Below are 22,816 nucleotides of genomic sequence, written 5' to 3'. Positions count from 1 at the left end.
ACAGAGCTAGTTAGCATGGCTGGGGGCTTCTGAACTCAGACTAACCCCTTCCCGCTTACAAGTCAGTTTATCTGAGGTGTTCCCTCCAGTGCTTGGATGCTGACTATTGCAGACATGCCTTTCCAGTGATGATGATTTCTTAATCTTACTGTCATCCAATTATGCTGGGTTGCTTAGGGGTTAGTGTCTTCCAGGTTTGCATCCTCTTCTAGTGGAATTTTATTAATTAAAAAATATTTATATTGGGGATTGAATTTAGGGCCTTTATATTGGTATATTACGCACCATCCTGTCCTTTCTTCTTCTTCATCTTGCTTTTTAATAGCAAATTTAGTATTTTTGGTTTGGCTTTATTTTTATTATCATATATTAATTTCAGAGTAATTAGTTACCTTGCAGCATTTCCAGACATATGGAATAATGTCCTTTGGTCTAATTTACATCATCTATAACATTGTATTTGGAGACAGGATCTAAGTTGTCCAGCTCAGCCTTGAACTCATTGGCTAGCCCAGGCTAGGACTAGAACTTGTGATCCTCATGTGTCAGCCCTGTGAGTAGCTGAGATCACAGCTCTGTCCTCTCAGGCCCAGCCTCCTACTATGAAACTTTCAAAACCCTCCTTGACTCCCTAAGCGCCACTGTTCTCGTGCCTATTCTGAGGCACAAAATGAAGCAGGCACTTTTCAGACTCCACCTTCTACTCTGAACAAAGCCGATAGCGTCCACATCATTTCCCCAGAGCGTATGTGGGATGATTTCCATGGAACACCAGTCTTGCACTGGAGACAATGGGCCCGACGCAGGCATGGTGCCATTCTCAGCTCTGCTGGCATCCTGGTGGTGTGGGAACAGTGGAGGGGTGGCATCTTTGGGAAAAGCCAGCTCTATAGCTCCGGATGCACTGCGCATGGTGGTGGGATACAGGCCAGAGCTAGATGCAGCACAGGAGGTGTGGGATGTGGGACAGGGCTGATGAGGAGGACCCCGTAAGAGCACAATGAAGGCGCTCTGGAGGGAGCCCTGCAGCACTGATGCAGAAACAGCTTGTGGACAGACTACCATAATTTTGTTATTATATTCAATGCTTTCCTTAAGTTTTTTTCTTTTTTAAAAAACATTTATTCTATGCATGTACACCCGCGTGCCTGAAGAGGGCATCCGACCACACTATAGATGGTTGTGAGCCACCATGTGGTTGCTGGGAATTGAACTCAGGACCTCTAGAAGAGCAGTCAGTGCTCTCAACTGCTGAGCCTTCTCTCCAGCCCCTTCCTTGACGTTTTTATTTTGAGCCCTAACAAGCCTTAACCCACTCAGCCCGCACATGCCCCATCTCTTCTACCCACGGGGTTGTATGTCCAAAGGATACCAAGAAAGGCTGTTCTTCCCCCAAGTTGGAGTCTAGACAAGTTGACTGTACTGAGCCAAGGTTCCCAGATGCCTGCTCAGCTAGCCTTGTGTAAGCAGGGTATCCATCTTTGCTTTTAAAGCCAGCCAGACCATTCAAACATACAACCCGAGCAGAACCAATTTCCATCCTGACTGGACCTCAGGCAAGAAGAGGTAGTCACGTAGGCACGAAGGATACTTTTCCTGGAGTCTGGCACCCCACGGGCTGAGCAATGCTGCTGCCCAATGTTCCTGGGCCCCCAGTGTTCTTAGGACTTAAAAGACAAGTATGTGTGGTCAGTGTCTGCTTTGCTCTCTCAAGTCCTGGGTAGCACCCCAGGATAGGAGTGTGCACCTTCCTCATGTCTCCCCCTTCCTCTTTACTTTCCCTGACATGCCATGATTCCATGAGAGGTCTCTCCTCAGGAACACCGTCCCACACATTTCCAGGGCACAAACCTGGGGGCTTTGTCACAAGCTTTAGGCGATTCACTCCTTGGGACAGGAAAGTCACAAGCTAGGGCAAGTTGGCTGTGAGAGAATACAGGAAGAGAAGCCACCAGCGGGGTTTCATGGAACAGGGCCAGAAGAGGCAGTGACAGACTAGCCAAGCAGGCCCAAGGCCTTTTAAAGTGTGTCTAGTTTGTAGGTGTCATTTTGGCACACCTTTCTCCCTTTGAAGTCACCTAAGCTATCCACCTGAGTGTAAGGGCACACTCATGTTCACGCACATTTGTGAACCTCATAGAAAAACCCAGAGAAAATATGCCCACAGGAAGAAACCTGGCAAGGGAAGACTACATGGAGAAACACTCCCAATGTGTTAAGAAATATTAGTTTTATTTAACCAGTTTTCACAGCTGAATATTTATTCTATAAAAACTTTACAGAGTGTACAGTTTATATATAGTTCAAACTACTGAACAAAAGAATAGGTCCCACAGATGCAAAAATACTGTAGCAATCCATCCAAGGTAAAGACAGATTTACACACTGCACAGCGCTCCACGTGGCCGGGGAGGCGTCAGTTCTGAGTATAAACTTCAAAACTGTACAAAAATAAGGTTGATTTTATTTCAATCTTCATACATTCAATATGATTGCAAGCCTAGAAGCCTAAGTAGTAATAGGCGCCTGTGGTCAGGAAATCAGTCCCCACACCACGGGGTACTAGTGGACACGATGCCGTGTGTAGTGTACGGCAGACACGAAAGCAGAGACCGAACACCAGATGTCAAGTATAAGGTAGTTCTTTTCTGTTTTGAAAGGAGTTTCTGTATTTAATAGTGTGCCAAGAGAATTTTAAATTAAATAAAATATATTCTAAATGAACCTAAAAATTACACTTTATAAACATAAAAAATACTTTTTTTGGTGTAATACATCAATTATATCTGCAGAGAGACAAACAAAATGATGCGGAGTAGTTTTTCTCACCCAGCCACAAGGAGCACTATGTAGTTATTTTCCAAAAGGATCAGAAAAACTATTTGAACCCACTAATGCCAATTTATAACTCAGCAAGTAACACTTGCTCCGGGAGTGACTTGCGAATGCTGCATCGCCCGCTTTCTCCAGAGACACTGATTTGTTCGTGTTAGCTGGGTAAGGAACGGGGTATTTAAAGAAAGGGAGAATCAGTGGGCCCCTCAGCATGAACCCATAGTCCATGTGGGACTTCCCATCAGTGATGCTTTTCCTACAGGGTTGGTCTTAATTTGTTTTCAGCGCTGAGGTACTTGCATCCCCTACCCCCAACCCCAGAGACGGGAACAGGTTTTAGACATTCCGAATCTGTTTCTACAGTGGGATGGGGCGAGGCAGGGGCTGGGTGGCAGCGAGGCTGGCTAGTGCTCTTTAGGGTCTGTGATCTACATTAAAAAAAAAAAAAAAAAAAAAAAAAAGGTAAAACAAACATTAATCAAAGCTCTTCTGTCACCCAAAATGAAAACATAGTTCTTTTAAAGACAACAACAAAAAACCCCCACAACTAGCTTACAAGAAAATTAGAGCTTCCGAGAGCAGCCTAGTGCTCAATCCCATTTTTATACTTGTGTATACATGAGTATAAAATAAAGACATTTGGACAAAGAAGTTTTGTAGTTATTTTAAAGTTACAGTACTTTAAAACTCCTCGGTAATAAATAGCTTGGGTGTTTCCAGTCCTGCTTCCAAGCTTGAGGATGACTGGCAACTGGGGGCTCAGCCTGCCAATCAGAACTCATCGATTTTCCTCTGTAAGTACTTTAACATGGAGTCCATGCCTTGGGCGGAGCCCCAGATCTTCTTCAGCACTTCGCATTCCCTCTCATTGGCCTGCTCCAGCTCCGTCTTCATGTTGCAGCGCACCAGGGCTTTGGATTCCTCCAGGACCTGCAGCAGTGACGAACGGTCAGTAAGGAGGTTGGTTGCTTACAGGCGCTAAACGTTTTCTCACATGCAATGAGAACAGCCACTAAATCTTTACATGGCAGTTCTGTCACAGCTTAGAGTAGTTAGCCCTGCGTATTTCTGAGTTCCACACCCCTGGACTGAAAACATGCACACTTTATTTCCCTTCTCATAACCCAGCATGGATTTAGTCACAGAGTACTGCACTGCAACAGGCACCGTAAATCATCTACAGAGACGCCTTATGTATATTGTAGAATATAAGGCCATGTTCTATAGGGGATTTCAGCATTCCTACATTCTGCTATCCATGGCGGAGGAACGGATCGTGGGTACAGAGGGATGTCAGAATATTAACACTGGATACTGGGACTTGAAAAAGCTCAAACTATTCCAAAGGGAGGCGGTTGGTTACACTGATCCGTATCTAGCAGTGATTAGCCGTGGACGCAGCACGGGACCAGGAGTGGATATCCGCCGTGCTACTGAGGTTCAATGAAAATCCTTAGAGAGCTTTTGGATGCAATTTTTCAAACAAAGCACAGCCTAATTTTAACTGTGATGGTTGCTCCTATAGCTGCCGTCTAGATGAGAGTAGGATGGGATCACACTAAGTGCAGTGAATGTTGTTAGAAGACTCATTACTCAGCATGTCTATGTCTATGTGCACCTAAGCGGGTGCCTGTATGAGAGAGGACTTAAAGACACCAGGATGTGATAGCCTTGCATAGGATATGTGAAGTACCAAATGTCACGCTGGTGTCCATTTCCACAGGGAAGACCAAGTGAACAGATCTGGAACATGGTACCAATCTAACTTAATGTCTGTGGTGGAAAAGGTTTTCTTTCATTATTGAAACAAACCAAAAGAAAACACTCTGACGTACAACTGGGTTACATGAGGCCAGCTCCTTGATTCGAACCATGACTTCTTGGGTGAAGGTTCCGGGCCAGAACACTTGGGAGACCAGGCCCTTGCCACACGCCTCCTGAGCCGTCAGCTTCCGCCCACTGAGCAGCATTTCATTTGCCTATGAGGAAAGAGTTGACATGCTGTGAAACACGAGGCGAGGTGAGCTGAGAAGATGTCTTGGAAATTCGACCCTCAGAAACCCAGGCTGAGGACAGATTTTTGAAGACGTCAGAATCTGCCTCATATCCTCTTGTGGTCACGAAGAGTAGACCGTGATCAAGCCATCACCGAGTGGGTGGATAGGAAGAGTTAACACCATGGGCCAGTTTAAATCAAAAGCTTGCTTCATGATGTAATTCAAATTCACACGGACTTGGATGAAACCCAAATTAGAGGCTATTTTGTGGTCAGTCTGAGGTTGCTGGTGTAACTTTTTCACACAAGTGATCTCATTTAAAATGCAGCCTGGGTATTGGAGCCACTAACGAGTATGTTAACACTGAACTGAACCCAACGTAAAACTGCGTATTTTCCACGCCCAGCCAGCAGAGGCGCTCCTGACAATATTCCTGACAATGTTCTAAAGACATCATAGCATATCATGGCTGAAGGGGCCACACCTTAGAAGGCATGCGTTTGTCATATAGGTATTAACTGTCCAGGATGAACTGAGTGTGCTTCAGTTACTGTCACACATACTAAGAGAATCTCAGCTACTGTACAAGGTTTACTGGAGAAAACCACTGTAACTTTGCTTTTAAAAAGGACAGAGGTATATACTGGACTTTGAGGCCACTGTTAAAGTCCTGGCATAAAGTATATGGAACACCTACCACAAATGACTGGTCATAGTTGCTAAGGCAAGCTAAGACGAAGAGGAACATTCGCTCAATAGACCATATAGCAGCTGATGTGCCATAATCCAGTCGTGGCTTGTCTTGGGCAGATAATCTGTGAGACCCCAGTGGTCCTGACGACCTGATCACAAGCTTCTCAGGCCCAGGTAAACATACATTAGGTAACTAACTCCCTTTTTTCAGAGGCAAAAATTATGAAGAGGCCCTACAGTGACCAGATGCAACACTTGCATCACACTGAGTATTTGAGTCTTGCACAGAGCACACAGCACACACTGGAGATCAAGTGTGCAGATGACTCACTGCCCTTCCACCAGGGCAGACACTGCAACAGGTGTGTGCATGTGTGTGTGTGGACTCCTCACAAGAGTCTGCAAGGTTCTGAGTGCATCATCCAAAGTGTAGACAGCCGTTTGAGCTCAGTCTTGTACAAGTTCACAAGCCCATGATGCTCTATGAATGGACAAGGCCCTCTCAGTGAAAAGATCATCCACAAACATGTATAAAATCCTTGAATTGACCTTATTTTGGTAAAGGCAGTTTCTCCACAGGAATAGTCCAGGGAGATGAGGAGATGAGGAAAAAATGAGAATGGAGACTCCCACCCCCATGCCGTAGGAAGAGCTCTAGAGTAACTGGAATGTTCTTTCCAGGACTGTGTTTCTTTGATGACTCAGTCATGTAAGTTAAGTGTGTCCTCAAGACAGCAGATACTAATGAGCTTACCGACCCAGCAAGGCTATCTCTGAGCATTCCTTCCCTGGCTCTCCCGTGGTCTTCATCTGTCCTCAGTCACCTTCTCTTCCCCACTTTTGAGACAGAGTAGACTGGCCTTGAACTCATGAGCCTCCTGCTCCAGTCTCCTAACACATCTCCCTTCACATACGCCAGGCTCTGCCTTCTGGAAAGTAGCTCCCAGCCCCAACAGCTGCTTCTTCCTGTGTCCAGTCTTTTCTTTTTGTTTCCAGTTTGGGCCAATCACAACTATCTCTGCTTGGGCCTACACACTGTCTTGGTAGCTCATCTCCCTTCTCCTGGCCCACCTAGCTCCACAACCCTTTGCTTCTAGACAGTCTTTTATAGTCTGTGTCATTGCTGCCTACACCCTGCCCACCCCCTCACATGGTTGGTGTGTGCAGGGCAATGAAAGGAATTTTAAATTTTATTTAAGAGCTTAAGAGACAGGACTGATCCAAGGCTGCTAATGCATATCCCATTTAAACAGGCAGCGAATCTGTTACGATAGAGTTATGAAGAACCAAAAGAAATCACAATAATCTGCAACACAAATCCAACTACCACCAACAAACACACACTCATTAAGAAAAGCCATTTCCTTGGTCAGACTAAACAGACTCAACTCCACCCTGCCACTCCTCTGTGCTCTTAAAATGGAAAGTTTTAAAGGTGTAGGGAGGAAGGAGGGCAGATCAGACTGCTTCAAGATTTAAGGGCATAGTCAAGACAGCTCTTATCGGTGAACTTGGGGTTTGAAATCAGTCCTTGGTGAGGCACACCTTCCACTACAACATGACTAGGACCTGGTAGTGAAAGATGCACAGAGGGTCGCCTGAGTTTAAGCCTGGGTCATCCTTTGCATGTCCCTTAGCAAAGGCTATCCAAAGCTCCAACCACTGTACTGGTCCTAAATACTTCCTGAGCACACAGGTATGTGTGTGGACTCTTAAAATGGGACAGTGACAAGGTGTATGGTGCACAGTAGGTACTCTCTGGATGTCTGATGGGTGTGGGGAATGGCAGAGCTAAAGTCACACCCACCGGGAACTAGGCAGGCAAGTGTCTCCTCCTGTGGGGCACACAGAGGAAGGCTCCCTCAGCTCGTCTCGCTGTAGGTCATTTTCTCCTGACGACAGCATCCCTTCAGTTAACCTCCTGGCAGAATTTGTACACCCCAAGTAGGGAAAGCCAAATTTGTTCCATCCAGGCTTGCCTCTGGCTCTGATCATTCAAACATACCAAAAGGCCACCAAAGAAAGTGCTTTTAGCAGTCACCTTAACAGCATTCAGTTACTTGCTGCTTTAGTCAGATACACTGCTCACAGGTGGGAACTGCCCCACGTATGGCAGGCTCCCTGCTGTTTCAGAGCAGGCTTTCACCAGGTTTTGGGGACATCCTGGGCTCAGTGAGTGTTTGGGGTACAGTCCTCTGTTGGAGGATGTGGAGTGGCACCATTGATTTCTAGTGACCAGCACCTCTTCAATTGTGGGATCCTGGAGTGTCTCTAGCCATGGCTATATGCTCCATGTGACCACAGCTGAGAATAGCTGTACCATCAGATTCCAGGTTGACACAAAGAGCAATTACTGGTCAGGACTCATCTACCAAGGAAACTACCCACCAAAGAGGAGGCGCTCATGTCGAACAACCTCAAGCTATTTGTGAAAATTTCCAAGGCTAGTGAACTCTTTAAACTTTAAAATTATACTCTGTGTGTGTGAGAGGTGTACACCCACACCCACACCCACACACACACTGCAATGCATTTCTTGAGAGCAGAGGATGCCAGGAGTAGTTTTTCTGCTCCCACTATGTTGATCCCAACGGTAGAACTACGGCATGTCTGCTGGGTCATTTCATTGGCCCAAGGCTAGAGAATCCTTGAGTTCTCCACATGGACAGCTTTTGGCTTAAGGGCTCTAAAAACCCACCCACCGAGTGGTATATGCCTGCCCAAGATTGTTCAATACTTCTTTCAGATGGGCCTTTGTATGCACCTTTACCCATTGCCTGTCTACACAGAGCATACAATACAGGTCGGATACACTGCCAAGTTTTCAAATTCAGCTAGGTAGGTAGGTGATAAGGCTTCTTTATCGTCAGAATCGGAAATAACTGTTGTCAAGTGGTCTATTTTAACAACAGCTCACAAGAAACCTAACCCTGACTTTATTGGTGATGAATGGCCTGTGATTGTTAATCTTGACGGGATTTACAAACACCATGGAAACAAAAGTCTATGAAAGATTTGCTCGTTTACTGATCCACCTTAAAATGGGAGACGCTATCGCTGGGATGGGATCCTGAAGTGAATAAACGCAGGAAACAGCTGGACGGGAGCAGTCCCCTATCTCTACTCTCAATGTGACGGGTACCGTAAGCTCCCTGTGCCACGATGGACAGCACCTTCAACTGTGATCAGAAACGAGCCCTTCCTTGAGCTGTTCTGTCAGGTATTTTGCTCCGGTGATATATAAAGTAACTAATACAGGAAATTAACTGTTGGAATCAGGAGTGGCTTTGATACTGTGATAACACTGACTATGTGGTTAGACTGTGGTCTAGAAAATCCCTAGAAAGCTATAAAAAAGGTAGAGTTTAGAAGACCAGGGCGATGAGAGAAAACAGGGACAGTACAGGCCTGGCTCCTGATGGTCCAGTGGGAACTGGGTGAAAGGCTGGCCAGTAATCTGGGCACACTCCACTCATGTGTTAAAACCCTGTGTGATGCTGAGTACCCAAATGGACTCACTCATCTGTTTGGTGGAGGAAAATATCAAGACAAGACAGCGCTCTTGGTGGGTGGCAGGAGCAGAAATGTCACGAAGAGTATGCGGGCTCATAGAGAAAAGGATGTAAATGTGCAAGGTAAACAGAGAAGGTTCATGTGATAGTTAAAGAAATTGGTGCCCTCAGAGAGAAGCCTGGCAGTCTGCATCGAGAATCGGGGATGCTGCCCTGAGGATGAGAGAGGAAGGAGAGCCTGAACGGGGATGGCTGAAAAATGGCTTCCTCACTTAGAAACACCGCCTCAGAAAGTGCTTTTTGTAAATGCTATACAGCCAAGGCATGCATGCCACTAGAGCTGTGGCTCACCGGGACCTGTCTCCACACACCGAGGGCTGGTAGCAGAACTAGAGCATTGTCCATATAGTACTTGACTTTGTAGGTGTAAAGATACAAGATGGACAGGGTCATAGAATCTGTTCCATGGTTCCAGAGACAGGCAGTGTTCGGCAGGATCTGAGGCCCTGAAAGGCTACCGCATGGATCTGGAGATGAAGTCTAAGGTGTAATAGTGGTTCTGGGATGCAGGGGAGAGCAGGATCAGGAGGCTGTATGTGCTGCAGACAGCAGAGTTTGGGGGTCAGGTAATCCCCCATGGTCCTTTTGTAGCCCAGACAATTCTGTCATTAGCCCCAGATGACAGAGGTGGGACAGATGCAGGATTTGGTGTTTGATGGGCTAGGTTTGGTCCAGTCACATGCCTGCTGGAATGTGAGTATAAGCTCTGGACTATTGCATCCTGGAAGTGTGTGTCTATAGCATGAAATTACCTTGCATTTCAGATGAGACCTGGACTTTTAAAGGAGAAGAGCTGCAGTTGGGCTAAATGCATTCTGCATCTTGAGATGGCCATAGACATGGACTGGAAGGCTACAGCTTAAAAGCTCTAGCTCAAAAGTAGTATTTGCTTGTCAGTTGACAAGGAGTGGGTTTATGATGGCCAATTCTGATTGTCAATGGGATTTAGAGTCACCATGAAACAAACCCCTGGATAAGTCTGAGGAATTTTCAAATGCCCCGCTTTAAATGTGGGTTGCATCACTCTATACACTGGGGTCCCAGAGAGAAGTCCACGCAGTAGCAATCGTTTCTCTCCACTCTCTGACAGTAGATGCCACGTGACTAGCTGCCTCAACTGCCCAACTGTGAGCCAAATAATTCCTTCCATAAAACGCTTTTGTCAGTTCTCTTGCCCTAGCAACCTGTGAAGTAACGACTGGTCCATAGAGGCTGCTGGAGACTTATGGCATCACTCACTTGGGAGTTCTCCAGGACACAAATTGAATCACTGGCAAGTTCCCCAGGGAGCACTCTGCCCTCGCTCGTTGGATGTCTCTAGGGAGGAGAAAGTGGCCCCAGGGTCAGTGAAGGTGGCAGAACAAAATTGTTGTTGGTGACCATGGAAGAAAAGGGACAAGATGCCATGTAGGTTGTGGTAAATGCCAAGCGATCGGTTGCACTTTAGCCCTGGCGTTCTAGAGCAAGAATGGACCATTCTTAGCAGCAAATGATGGATCTAGTATCTGGGGACATCAAATGATTGCATTGGGAATGTATACCAGGCCCATGTAAATAAAATGACCACAAATGTGAGGGTGTGTAGTTATCTAAGTGGCATATGGAAGCAAGTCTAAGTTAGGATAATAGGAACCTGTAGCAGATATGTGGCCTTGACAAATAGCCAGGAGCCTGAAGGTGGGAAAGGGTGTGTAGGCTGGAGGTGCATACAGGAGAGGAAGAAGGAACAGATGGGAAAGAATGCAACGTGCTCTATAATTCAATAGTGAACTCAATTTTGGAAAAGGCACTGCACTGGGTGCAACTACTATCACTGGCTAGTCTTGGTTGTTGACCATGGTGGTCCTGGTACGATATTCATATGACCTGAGGGATGAAGCATCTCAGAAGAGACTCTAAGACATCACATGACTTTGCTGTTGTTGCTTGACTGTCCTCCCAGTGGGAGACATCAAAGCTGAGATACTTGTGTGGAATCACTTCTAAGGACACAAGGCTGTTAGCTCCTGGTGCTGCCTTGACAATTCCTGTGAGGACCGATGCACTTGGCCTCTCCCAGCCATAGGTGCTCAGGCTTGGGAGTCTAGAGTATCAGGGTGCTTGCCCTGACCAGGATGATACGCAGGGGTGACAGGACCACTGAGTGTATGTGTTTGAGATTTAGTGAGTAGGCGTCATTTTCTCGCTGGCAGTACATATAGACCCCAAAGACCTTTCTGCTGTGTCATATCTTCAACAGGAAAGCCGCATGGTCAGACTTGAGTGAAGCAGGAGGTTCTTGGTTTTCTCTCATTCAATGGCAGCCATTACGTTCTAAGTAGAGGGTGGTCTGTTCTACTAGCCTTCATTTTTCATATGCTATTAAGACATATTTTCTTACTTGAAATAAGTTTAGACTTATGGAAAAGCCTCAACCGCTCCGCCGAGAGCTCCCCTTCCCCTACATCTTCCTAGGTTTCCTTCTTGATAAGCTACATCTTATGATGAAATGGTACTGATCTTGTCAGCTTCCCCACTGGTGTATTTTCTGTGACCCAGGAGCCCACTCAGGGCCCGGTCCCATCTTTCACCATCTCCCATGTCCCTGATGCACCTGAGGAAAACAGTTCAGCGGGTACAGTGTGGGGTTCTCTTGTTGGCTGGACTCGGTGCTGTTCCTTGGCAAAGGGTCCGCAGTGTTGGATGCTGTGGTTGTCTCTGCACCTTCTGGTGTGCTCTAAGGTCCATGCGCCCTATTTACAGGTTGACTGCCATTAGGGATTATCTGTTAGGCTTCTCCACCACAACCAACAGGAAGCAAATATCCTTTCCCTTCTTTGTAGTTTTTGGATAGTTTTGCTGGAAACTTCTTATTGCCTAACCTTCCTTTGGAAGATGTCTTCAGGGAAGAGGCTCTTGGGGACCAGAAGAGATGTTGCCTCCTTTAATCGTGCAAGAGGTGGGTCTCGGCAGCAAGGGAATGGACCGGTGGGCAGTGACAAGTGGCTGTGATCCCTTCCAAGAGAAATCTGTTGCCCCATTAGGGAATGGTACCGCTAGCAGACGGCTGTCAGCTCGCCAGGGAAAGCATTAGTTCTGTCACTGTGTTAATGGGCAACACTCTTCCTGTGAGGCCCAGAGTGATGACGGACACGAAGCAGCCGTGCAAGTCCATAGTACAGGGTATGTGTCAGAGCTATGTGTGTGTGGTGTGTGTGTGTACACAGCCCTACACCAGGTACTTGCTGTCGGAAACGCTTCCTGACGAAGTCACCTGAGCCCTGCTTTGGGAGAAGCCCATTCATATTACTTTTGTCTTAGTTCAAGTCTGTAGTTGCTGGTCAAACACAGGCTACAATGTAAGCATGAACTAGTACAGATGGATTTCTTTAAATGGTTAAAAAAAAAAAAAACAAAAAGCCCAAAACCACAGAAGTGGGGAAGCCCTTTCTTTTCCTACGCACGTTGCCCCATTAAGTGAAAGGTTTTCGATGGATAGTGGGCACCAGTGTTAACTATGAGGAGCCCTAAGCTTCCAGGGATGGTGCACACTAGTTCATAGCATTTCATGAACCAAACCGAACCGTTTGCATAGCTGGTATGGGAAGTCCCCACAGAATGGCACACTATATACACCGAGTACAACAACCACCAAGCTAGGTCTCCTCAGGACATCTAGAAAGATTTTGTTTTAAATGGTACTCACAGATGCTCCTCCCATAATCTTGGGAAACATGACGGTAGAGCAGCCATCTGGACTCTGTCCGAAGGTGGTATAGGGTGTTTGAAACCAAGCCTTTTCGTTAGCCCAGACCACATCACAAAGAGGCAATATGGATGCTCCTAGTCCAATGGCTGGGCCATTAACTGCTACAATAATAGGCTTCTTAAACTGAATGAAAGTATTCACGAAGTTTCTAAAATGAAAAATAAATGGGGAATTACTGAAAACATTGCATATTCGAGCAGATGAAAAAAAGTCTATCATGGAATTCAATTTACCAAGATGTAAACTCTATGGAAACCATTTAAGAGATGAGATTTGCTTAGGGTGCTCTCTCAAGCTGTGGGCCATGGGTTTATTTACTATATGTTATATATGCAAGGCTTAAAGACAGCCTGGCCACCACCTGGAGAAAGGTGTTGACCTAAGTTCTGTACCTGTGGCTGGTGCTTGGGCTTTCTAGCCAACACATCTTGATCCAGGAGTCCACCCACATTTCACTCCTGACCAATCAAGGAGTGATCTCGACAAAGCATGGTTTGGGACACACCAAGAATGTCTGATGTTTAATGAATGATAGTGGGCAGGCACCAGAAAGCACGGGGTCAGACCAAGCCCTGGCAGGTGACTTCTGACCGCCGCTACCTGGAGATAACCTGAATCTATCCTGAACTACACTGACTTCCAGGAGATAGAGACAGTGGACTGGCAGGCGAGGCCAGTGAGTACTCTGGGGCTTGCATGTGGACTCTACCAAGTGCTGTGTGGCCCTACTGCAGCAGGAACCCAAAAGGACAGCAGTGTCCTCACAGGGGATGTGCATGGCTAGTAATAGCAGCCAGTGTCATCTGGGGGCTTGCTTTGGGCTCAGGCTGGAAAGGCAAGTCCCTTTTCCGGATGGGGAAGGTCGGTGCCACACCCAGCGGGGCTTCCTCTCTCACATCTAGAAGCTGGCTATATAGTTAGAGATGGCTCCTTGTTATGATTTAACACAGTAGAGCAAAGGGAAAGACCCAAAATACAGACCAGATTCCTTGCTGGTGTAATGAGCGATAGTGGGATGACCTAGAGCTATTCATGACTGGATTCTAAACCTGGGCCTACTCTTAGCACTGAGAAGAGCCAACAAATTGCTTTCCATAACTTCGGCCATTTAAAGCACTGGAGTGGACTGGCATCTCTAAAAATCACGACACCTAGCAGTTTAGGTTGTCCCTGGCCCTAGAGAGGTGACCAATGAAGGACTGTGGAGTTTAGCAGCTTGCCGCCAGGCTAATCTCAGCCTGAGCAGAAGACATTCAGAAATTGTGGTACCAGACAATAATTAACTCATTCAAATGAATGGTCTGCACTAAGGCATCCCAAATGAGAAAGCCTGAGGCACTGTGAGAAAATTTACACTGGGGTTTGTTATAGTGAGAGAGCCAGGCAACCTTCTGGGCAGGCTTTTGAAGCAAGCACTGTCTTATTGCCTTTTAGGGATTGAGGATCAGTAACCTGGTTGGGACTACATGCCCTGTGCTGTTCCTGACACCCTGCTGAAATGGTGGTCTGCAGGGCACAGAGCAGATAGTCCCGAAATATGTGCTCCAGGGACTCACAGTGGCTGCCACAAGGGGATGGTAAATTAATGCCAACAGAATGATGGTAATGCTAAAATAATTCCACAGAGAAACAATAAAAGGGTTTTATAACTTGTGTACTACTGCTGTATCAGTTTACATGTTTGCATAAAACAAAAATCTAGTTTTTCAAATCTTATGGGGAAAAAAAGGTAAAAACTTGGACTTTATTGTTGCTTGGAGTAACGTTACATTAGCTGAACTGATGGCTCTTTCTGAAAGGAGTCAGAATTCCAGTCTGGAACAAAGAGCTCCCCTTTTTAGTGGGAACCAGACCACAGTGATGTGTGACCCTAGGTAATGGATAAAGGGCCCCACCGAAAACCCCAAACCTGCAGAGCATCCTGTCTAGTAGAAACTCTCCAGGGTGAGCATCAAGTCCAGGCACAATGCTCCCCAACAAGGAGCCAGTGACAGACAAAGGGGTTGCCTATTGCTTTTGTTGGGAAAGACTTGGTATTAAGCAAGAGTCCAGCTAGGAAAGCCATTTGCTAATTCAGATATCAACATGATATCAACAGACAAGCCTGGGGATTGTAAACTGCCCTCTCTCAGCTGACAGAGTGGAGGAGGAGGCCATGTTTCAGGGGCAGCAGAGTGCTGGGAACAGATCCCTGGTCCCTGCGCCTTTATTACCAGTGTCCTGGATATTTTATTACAACGAATCTGCAAAGTGACTATCACCAGCAGGTTTGACAAGGGAATGACCTGGTGTGTAACTCAACCTGCCTCTTTCTCACTTTTAGAAATGCATGACAATGAAGTCCCTTTGCCTCACAGTTTTAAGGGACTTGAGACAAAGGGCACCATAGAAACAGACACAGATGATCAAGGAAAAGGCTTATGGAATCTAGCGGGACTCACTGTTTATTTGACCTGCCAAAGTATGTTAAGAAAAATTCCTATCAACAAGAACGCGTTTGCTTAAAGACACAGTATGTCCTGCTGAGGTAGGATTGGGCTGTTTGCTAGAATACCAAGCCAGCTTTTTGATGGACATGGGGGTGGGGCTGGGAAACAAAAAGAAGAAAACAAACATTTAAAATTACTTAAAAGTTCAAGAAATGAGATTTGAATCTGTCTTAAAATTTCCCCTGTTTTCTATTTTCCTAATCCCAATAACTGCTGTGCACTGTAACTCATCACTGGAGGGAAGGAGGGGTGGGTGTAACTCCACCCACTGAAGGGAGGGAGGAGCAGAGTGAGCCCTCGGAAAGATTCAGAAGAGAAGCTCATGGAAAGTGGACCTGGAAAAAGGAGACAAATTTGAGACACGTTACCTGGTGAGCCCTATTTTTTTAAAATTTAATTTAATTTAATTTTTTGCTGGGCCAGGGCTATCAGAACACACACTTTTCGGTGTGCAACTATGGTGAGTATAAGGGCAAGATGATTTGAATAAAAATGAACTTCAAGTTCATGCTCACTGGTCCTGAATGGAGGCCTAGTGTAAGGACCACGTGAGGCACAATTGCCAAGTGTGTAGGGCTGCTATACAGTTGTTCACAGGTACTGACAATTTGTCAAGGACTTAGGCACAGTGAGCAAACAATTTAATTTCTACCTGGAAAAGAAGTGTGTGCCATCTGCTACTATATCACAGACCAGAAATAGCAATTTGTGAATAACATTTAGCAAGACTATCCAATTTCAAAATTCCGAGGGAAAAAAGTGATCAAGTTATGATCACACCCAGAAAGATATGCAGCATGCACAGGCAATCTTTTGACACTCTAACATGATATTGTCATGTGCGAGTTTCATGCCTGAGAACTATGCAATCAAGGTGCAAAGAAACACTGAGTTTTAAGTAAGCGTATGATTTGTGTTGGTTGCATTCATAGTTCTCCTTGGCTGTGTGTGGCCCATGGGTTGGACACTCTTGGAATAGATGGTGGATAACTTCCTAAACACAAGTGTCTATTAATTTTGAAAATCATAAAGAATATTATGTAAGGCTATGACAACGTCTCATGACTACGAGGTTTAAGGTTCCAGGGCCTGTAGGCAGTTTCTGTGGGAACTGTTTGGAGGATCTATCAAAGAGATGATCTGTCACATCCCAGACCCACCAATACAGAAAACCAAACGAAACCCCACCCCATGCTGCTGTGTGTGGCTTATAGGAGACCAGGAGGCCAAGTGCCACGGTGGCAATGCTAAGCCCGTGGACTCTCAGAACCTCCGCTCCAGCTCTCCAAGGAGCTGGGAGTTTGGGAGAAGATCCAAACTACTTTACTGCACTTGCATGCCTGCAAGTCTTTAGTGTTCTAATCTGTAGCAGATTGAAAATCCAAACACCAAAGGTTCCCAGGGGGTCCCTTGAGGATAATGGGCAGGCCTTCCTGGTTGGTGACTGGCTGGCTTTACTCACTTTAACTAAAATTCACATCTTTAAAAAAGCCTCAGTGATCAGCACGGTAAGGGAAACGTGCTTTGCCTACAGTGGGGTGTGGAGGTGGTAAGGAAGGCTTCTGAATGATTTGGACATAGTAGTGACGACACGGGTGGTGATGGATGTGTCTCTAGGCTGGCAATGCTGCCTGGAAAAGGCAAACTGCCAAGTAACAGTACAACTCACGTGCGCAACAGAACCAAAACCAAATCTGTATACTTGTACGTATATAGCTTAAAATGCTCAGACTGGGACTGGCTGGTTGACTACAACTAAAAACATGCTGTAGACTTGAAAAATGTTGAGAAAATAGTTTTCAAGCTGGGCATAGTAGTGGTCTGGATATAATTCTAGTATTTGGAGGGCTGAGGCAGGAGGATCATAAGATTAAGGCCAGATTGTCTATGCGGCAAGACCCTGACTAAAAAAAAAAAAAAAAAAAAAAAAAAAAAAAAAAAGGACAGGTTTTTCAGTGTTCTTACTACAGAATTGCAAGGCATAAGTCAAGCAATTTAGTCACTTTACAAGGCATGTCTCAAAGTAACAGTTTTTAATCACTGTTTAAAAAAATTTAAAATATATTTTAGAATACACTGGGAGCACATGTAAATCAATAGCATGTTTTCTGGGAGAGTGTTAGGAAATGGGGCTTTTTAGTTGCTTTACTTCTCTGTGAAGTCGGATGGAAATCAGGGCAAACAAACAACGTGCACTAAAAACAAAACCAAGAACATAACCAGTGTGATCTTATGGAACTGTCACCAAGCCTGACAGCTTGGGGATAACGACAGGTGCGGTATTGTTTGGGGGACAATACACAGCGTAAGTACACAGTAGGCTAAATCACCACAATGGCCCCCAAATTCCCCGAGCTTAGGCCAGTCCTGAATCTCGTGAGCTGTGCAGGGCAAGTATTATTTATTAATTAATCTTGCTCCCAGCACCTTTCAGCACATTTACTCTCGGAGCTTGTATGGACTTGTTCTCTCGAAGCCTGGCCCCCTGTAAAGCCTTAGCAGCTCAGTGGAAACGCCTGTTGGTACATACCTGATAGCATCTGCCATCTTAGTGCTTTCTCTCTTTCTGTCGTCTGTGAGACGCCGTATAAAGTAAATAAAGTCCAGACCACAACAGAAGACACTGCCCACAGCGCTGAGCAGCACCAGCTTGCTGTCGTCGGCCGCGGCTGTGCTCAGAGCACTCTGAACTTCTTTCATCACCTGGAAGTCACCACAAATCCAAGTGGTCAAGAGCACTTTGGGCACAGAACCCTACAGAGCAGTTGTTAATGGGACAGTTTAGGTCTAAGATAAATGCACCTCCAGGCTGACACAGCTCGCTTCGCCCACTGTGACTGTGACTACTCTGCAAGCTTTACACTTTCTATACCATGGACTCGTGTGCTAGGGACGGAGCAGAAATACAACTACATGGTGAATTACAAACGTCTGTGGAAAAGCACGTGAATCTACATCACTTGGCTGTTCCACACGGATATCTTCTGGAATTTCTAGTTTGGACAGCAGGTGGCACATTCAGCCAGTTTCAAGAAATACATTCTAGGGTTTCTGGCCGATTTTCTTAGCGACCTAACACAATGGGAACTTAAGTCTAAAATCATCTGCCGCATCACCAGCGTTGGGAGGGCACACACAGCTTGAAGTATCTCAGAATAACTGACAAAGGCACCCACAGGGTAAAGGTGACCAAGGACCAGGCTTTGTGATTCTGGCCAGATACCCACTTGCCTAAGATGTGCACATGGCAAACAATCAACCACCAGAACCCAGAACTCAAAACTCTGGTGAGGTACAATGCTAGTTCAAACACACTGGGTTCTAGAGCTTTCACAGAATCGGTTTCCAAACTTGGCGAACACGGTGGGTACCCTGCATCTCTGAAAGCTCCTCTGTCGACTGCTATGTACTTACCGACAAGGACCAGTGTCTGCCTCAAAGCTGATGGCACCGGGACAAGCAGATGATACTTCTATCTGGTCTGAACGAAGACCCACTAAGAACCCATCAAGAGTCTGACGATCTTTAGCTAATGCAGAGCCTGTATGTGCATGCACACCTCCACGTGACTTTAGGGAGATCATGGGGTGGCTGAGCCCTGTGTTCTACAGATAACTTGGGGGGTGGGGTATGGGGAATGAAGAGAGGGAGCATGCAGCTCCCTTCAGAGCCACAGTTCCCCGAACAGGAGAATGGAGTGGCTGCTTAGCGCCCTCCTCCTGTGTCACTGTGGCCACAAGTGTGATGAGAAGCCGCTGTCATCTCCCCAGAAGGCTTAGAAAGATCATGAAGAGTGGTACTCGGCAAAGCAGGCCAGGAGACCAGGGTACGGAGAGGCATGAAGCCACAGCCTGGGATGTGTCTCTCACCTCTGGGTTGAGTGAGTTATTCTCTGATGATTTTGTGGATAACAAGATGTGGGTGAAGCCATCTTGCTTCCTGACGACAATATCTCTGTATCTGTAGGCGCTCTCTGTCTGCCTCACACTGAAACGCAACCGCTTGTCAAAAGGCTGGTCTCTTCTGTCGTCAATAAATTTCCTTTTCCCAGCTGTCACTCCTGTAACGGACGTCTGTATGGTGGCTGTTCCATTGGCTGTCAGTGCATCCATGAACGGAGATGTACCTGCCAAGAGTTTGAAATCACAGTGGTCTGTGATGTCCTACCATCAGTGAGTCCCCAGTGTCAAAGATGTGCATTGCAAACCCAGGACTCCGCCGTTAAAGAACACCAGGAATCAGGAGCATGCCCAAGTTTACTCTTAAAGAAATCACCTTGCTTATCTAGTGTTCAAAAAGAAGAATGGTGGACCTGTACCCACTGAAACAAAGTGCCAGGATCTGAGCCTCGTAAAGAATGGGACTTAGCGACTGGGTCTCAGGAAGAGCACACATTGAGAAATTGAAAAGGAAAATGAGATCAACTGACAGAGAACGGAAGAGTTAAGGCTGTCTCCTTCCTAGTCAACCAATGTTACTTGTAATTCACTCTCTATCAGGACACTATTTGTTCATAGGAATCACTGTGAGCCATAAGAATTTATTTTCCTAATGCACACTGGAATAACCACTAATGTCCAATATGTTAATTCTAGCAACAGTGGCCTGTATCACTCCCAGGCAAGCAAATCCAGACAACAGCATGTTTCTAGAGGATTTGTAACCTGAAGTTCTTCATTCCTGAAAAGAACCCCTGATGTCACCTGTCGGGCAGGATGTTGCTGAATCGCGCTGAAAGGTTGCTATTCTGCCAGATCCTCCCCAACCGGTGCTCAAAACCTGTCCTGCCTAGGGCTCTCTCCACCACGCCCACCACAGCGTCCCTGGTCTACACTCACTATTCCCACTTCTTCCTTGGCTCTCCATTCCCTGACTCTCTCAGTTCAGTCAACAGAAACCAGGTAATTCCTTGAATACAGAAAAATAGATTGTGTATGTGAAGAGAGCAGGATGGGGGTGTTCACAGGGAATCCTGGCGAGGAGACAGGGACACTGGCTTTACCGAGAGTGAACACATTCATGGGAATATGTACAGAAGAGGGGCTGGGGCATCTAGGGTTGGAGATCTGTATATACAAACTGATGTCCCAAGATGATACTGAGACAGTAGACAGTTCCTCCACAGTTTTGCAATAGCATTGCAAGATTGGTTTTCTTTTTTCTTTTCTTTTCAATGATCAAGCACATTACATGCATGTATTGAATGCTATAATGAAATCCACTACTTTCTACAACTGGTATAGACTACTCATTTAAAGTAAAAATACAACCTTTATAGCTAAGACTATAAGATCGCTGAAGGCTGTACAAATACAATCAACTTGCCGGACATGGTAGCACATGCCTTTAATCCCACCATTTAGAGGAGAAGCATGATAATTTCTGTAAGTTCAGGCCAGCCAGGGCTACACAGTGAGACCCTGCCCACAATCAATCAATCAATCACCCACCTAATACCTACTGCCTCTCTGTGCTAGAGGATGCTGCTGATTCCACATTCTGTGGGCCCTATAATTCATCTGTGAATAGCAGGGCACATGGCCATGCACTACTTAGATAGGAAGTGCTCATAAGACCGAGCTTTGACACTCCATACCACCAACACCAAGGTAAGTCCTGGTTACCTACAGCATTTGTGCCCCTCTGCTCTTGCCCCAGACAGCCAGGCCATGTGCTCTTATACCTACCCAGGCGTGTGCCCACTTCAGGACCTCTGGACACACCATTCCTCTGCCTAGAACACCTTGTCCTAGGACTTCAAACAGCTGTATACTTTTGTCCACCTAGCATCACCTGCAAGTCCTTCATAAACCTACCCACCTCTTCCTGGCCCCCATCATCACCATCTACATATACTCACTTTATAGGGTTCCTAACAGTTGTTTTCTCACCACACTTTCTTACACACACACACACGTGCGCGCGGGCCTATGAGGGTGAGATGACTGTTGCCTCACTTGTGCCTACAGCCCTGTGCTCACAGCACTTACTCAACAGTTACTTACAAAGTCCAGTTATCACAAAGCGAATCCAGAGGCAGCTAGTTCAACACTCTGGGGCAGAACCTCTATATTGCAACTGATTTTAGAAGGGGGCTCCTGAGAAATCAAGAAGTATACAAACTACCCAAGACTCCGAAAGTTCCCCCAACCTTTTAAATTTCACGAGACCCCTCTCTTTAAGGTGAAATACGCAATAGTAATTGCTGGGGAGAGGGTATTCTGAGCTGTGGGGCTGCCTCAAGCAGTGCAGCGAAGTCTAGGAACATGGCTTTCTGGTGATGCAGCTGCTCCTGTAATAAGCCCAATAAACTCACTAGGTGAGGTCTCATGCTGGCTCTGTGTTCATGCTCCACAGTAAAACCACACAACTGTAATCGACTGCTAATGACTGGACCCAGGAAGAACTAGTCTTTATACCACAAACAGAAAATCCAGGGCTCAAAGGGTAGCACTTAAGAAAACGCAAGACCCTAAGTTACCTCTGAGAATTTGGGGCTGACACTCCTGGCCATCACTGCATGGAGTTTGTTAAGGAAACATGTATTTCTTTTGGAACACTTGATTTCCTTTTACAAACTGAAGAGAAAAAAGAGACTTCTGAACATGGGTGCTTAAGCCACTTACTAACTCGGCTTCAAAGGGGGCAGGCTTGTAAGAATGACTGACATCTGTTTCTAACCTAGGAAGGTGCTGGGCTGTCTCATCTCCAGTAGTGACTAGTGTTATGGTCTGATCTAAAAGATGCCCCCCCCCCCCGCAGACGTGTTTTTGAGCCCCAGGAGGCTGGAATCTTTAGGAGAGGCCATGCACCAGGATGTGGGGAGGGTACTTGGGCAGACTTGTTTATGTTATACCTAACCTCGGGTTCTGGCCAGTTCTCAGTTTTTTTTTTTTGGTTTGCTGAGATGTAAGTAGGCTCCTCCTCCTACCACGAACTGAGTTGTTCCCACCATGCCTTTCTACAGTGATGACTGAAATCCCTCCTAAACAGTGAGCCAACACCCAACCCCCGTCCTCAGGCTATACAAAAGCAACTAGTACAACCAGCAACTAATAACAATAGGCAACTGTCTGTCTCTAGACCATGGGCAGCAGGCAGGGTAGAGGAAAACACTGACATGCTCAAAGACGTAAAGCAGCATACAGGGAGAGAGAAAGTTCTAGAACTTCTTTGAGATTCCACTGAGTCTTCAAGCAATACCAGTCTGGACATACGTATGAATAATTGTACTAAGTCTGGTAGGAAACCACTTTTGAGGTTAAATCACCTCCTAGAAGCTGCCCAAGCCCCGTGAGAGGCGATACATGCAGAGCAAGGCACAGGCACATGTCAGCAGCAAAGCTATGTGGGTCTAACATAAAGGATGTGTGGAGCTGCACAACGCTTACAGCAGCCAGAATAATGGGAATAGACAGATAGTTCAGTAGTTAAAAGAACATACTGCCCTTGCAGAGGATCCAAGTTTGGTTTCTAGCAGTC

General features: G+C 46.1%; 1 protein-coding gene across 2 annotated transcripts in view; it reads right to left on the bottom strand.

Moving 5' to 3' along the window:
* Positions 1–3,284: 3,284 nt before the first annotated feature.
* Cdyl (chromodomain Y like) overlaps positions 3,285–22,816 on the bottom strand; it is a 140,438-nt gene continuing 120,906 nt past the window's right edge. For both annotated transcript variants that reach the window (XM_051170029.1, XM_051170020.1), the window contains 5 exons: positions 19,204–19,460; positions 17,865–18,037; positions 12,783–12,993; positions 4,671–4,814; positions 3,285–3,765 (listed from right to left, as the gene is read on the bottom strand). In XM_051170029.1, the coding sequence (XP_051025986.1) occupies positions 3,607–3,765; positions 4,671–4,814; positions 12,783–12,993; positions 17,865–18,037; positions 19,204–19,446 (930 nt within the window). In that variant the 5' untranslated portion in view covers positions 19,447–19,460 and the 3' untranslated portion in view covers positions 3,285–3,606. The remainder of the gene's footprint in view (positions 3,766–4,670; positions 4,815–12,782; positions 12,994–17,864; positions 18,038–19,203; positions 19,461–22,816) is intronic.

This window comes from Acomys russatus, chromosome 3, assembly GCF_903995435.1.
Source record: "Acomys russatus chromosome 3, mAcoRus1.1, whole genome shotgun sequence".
In the NCBI taxonomy this organism is placed as follows: domain Eukaryota; kingdom Metazoa; phylum Chordata; class Mammalia; order Rodentia; family Muridae; genus Acomys; species Acomys russatus.
This window is presented reverse-complemented; position numbering and strand designations above follow the sequence as displayed.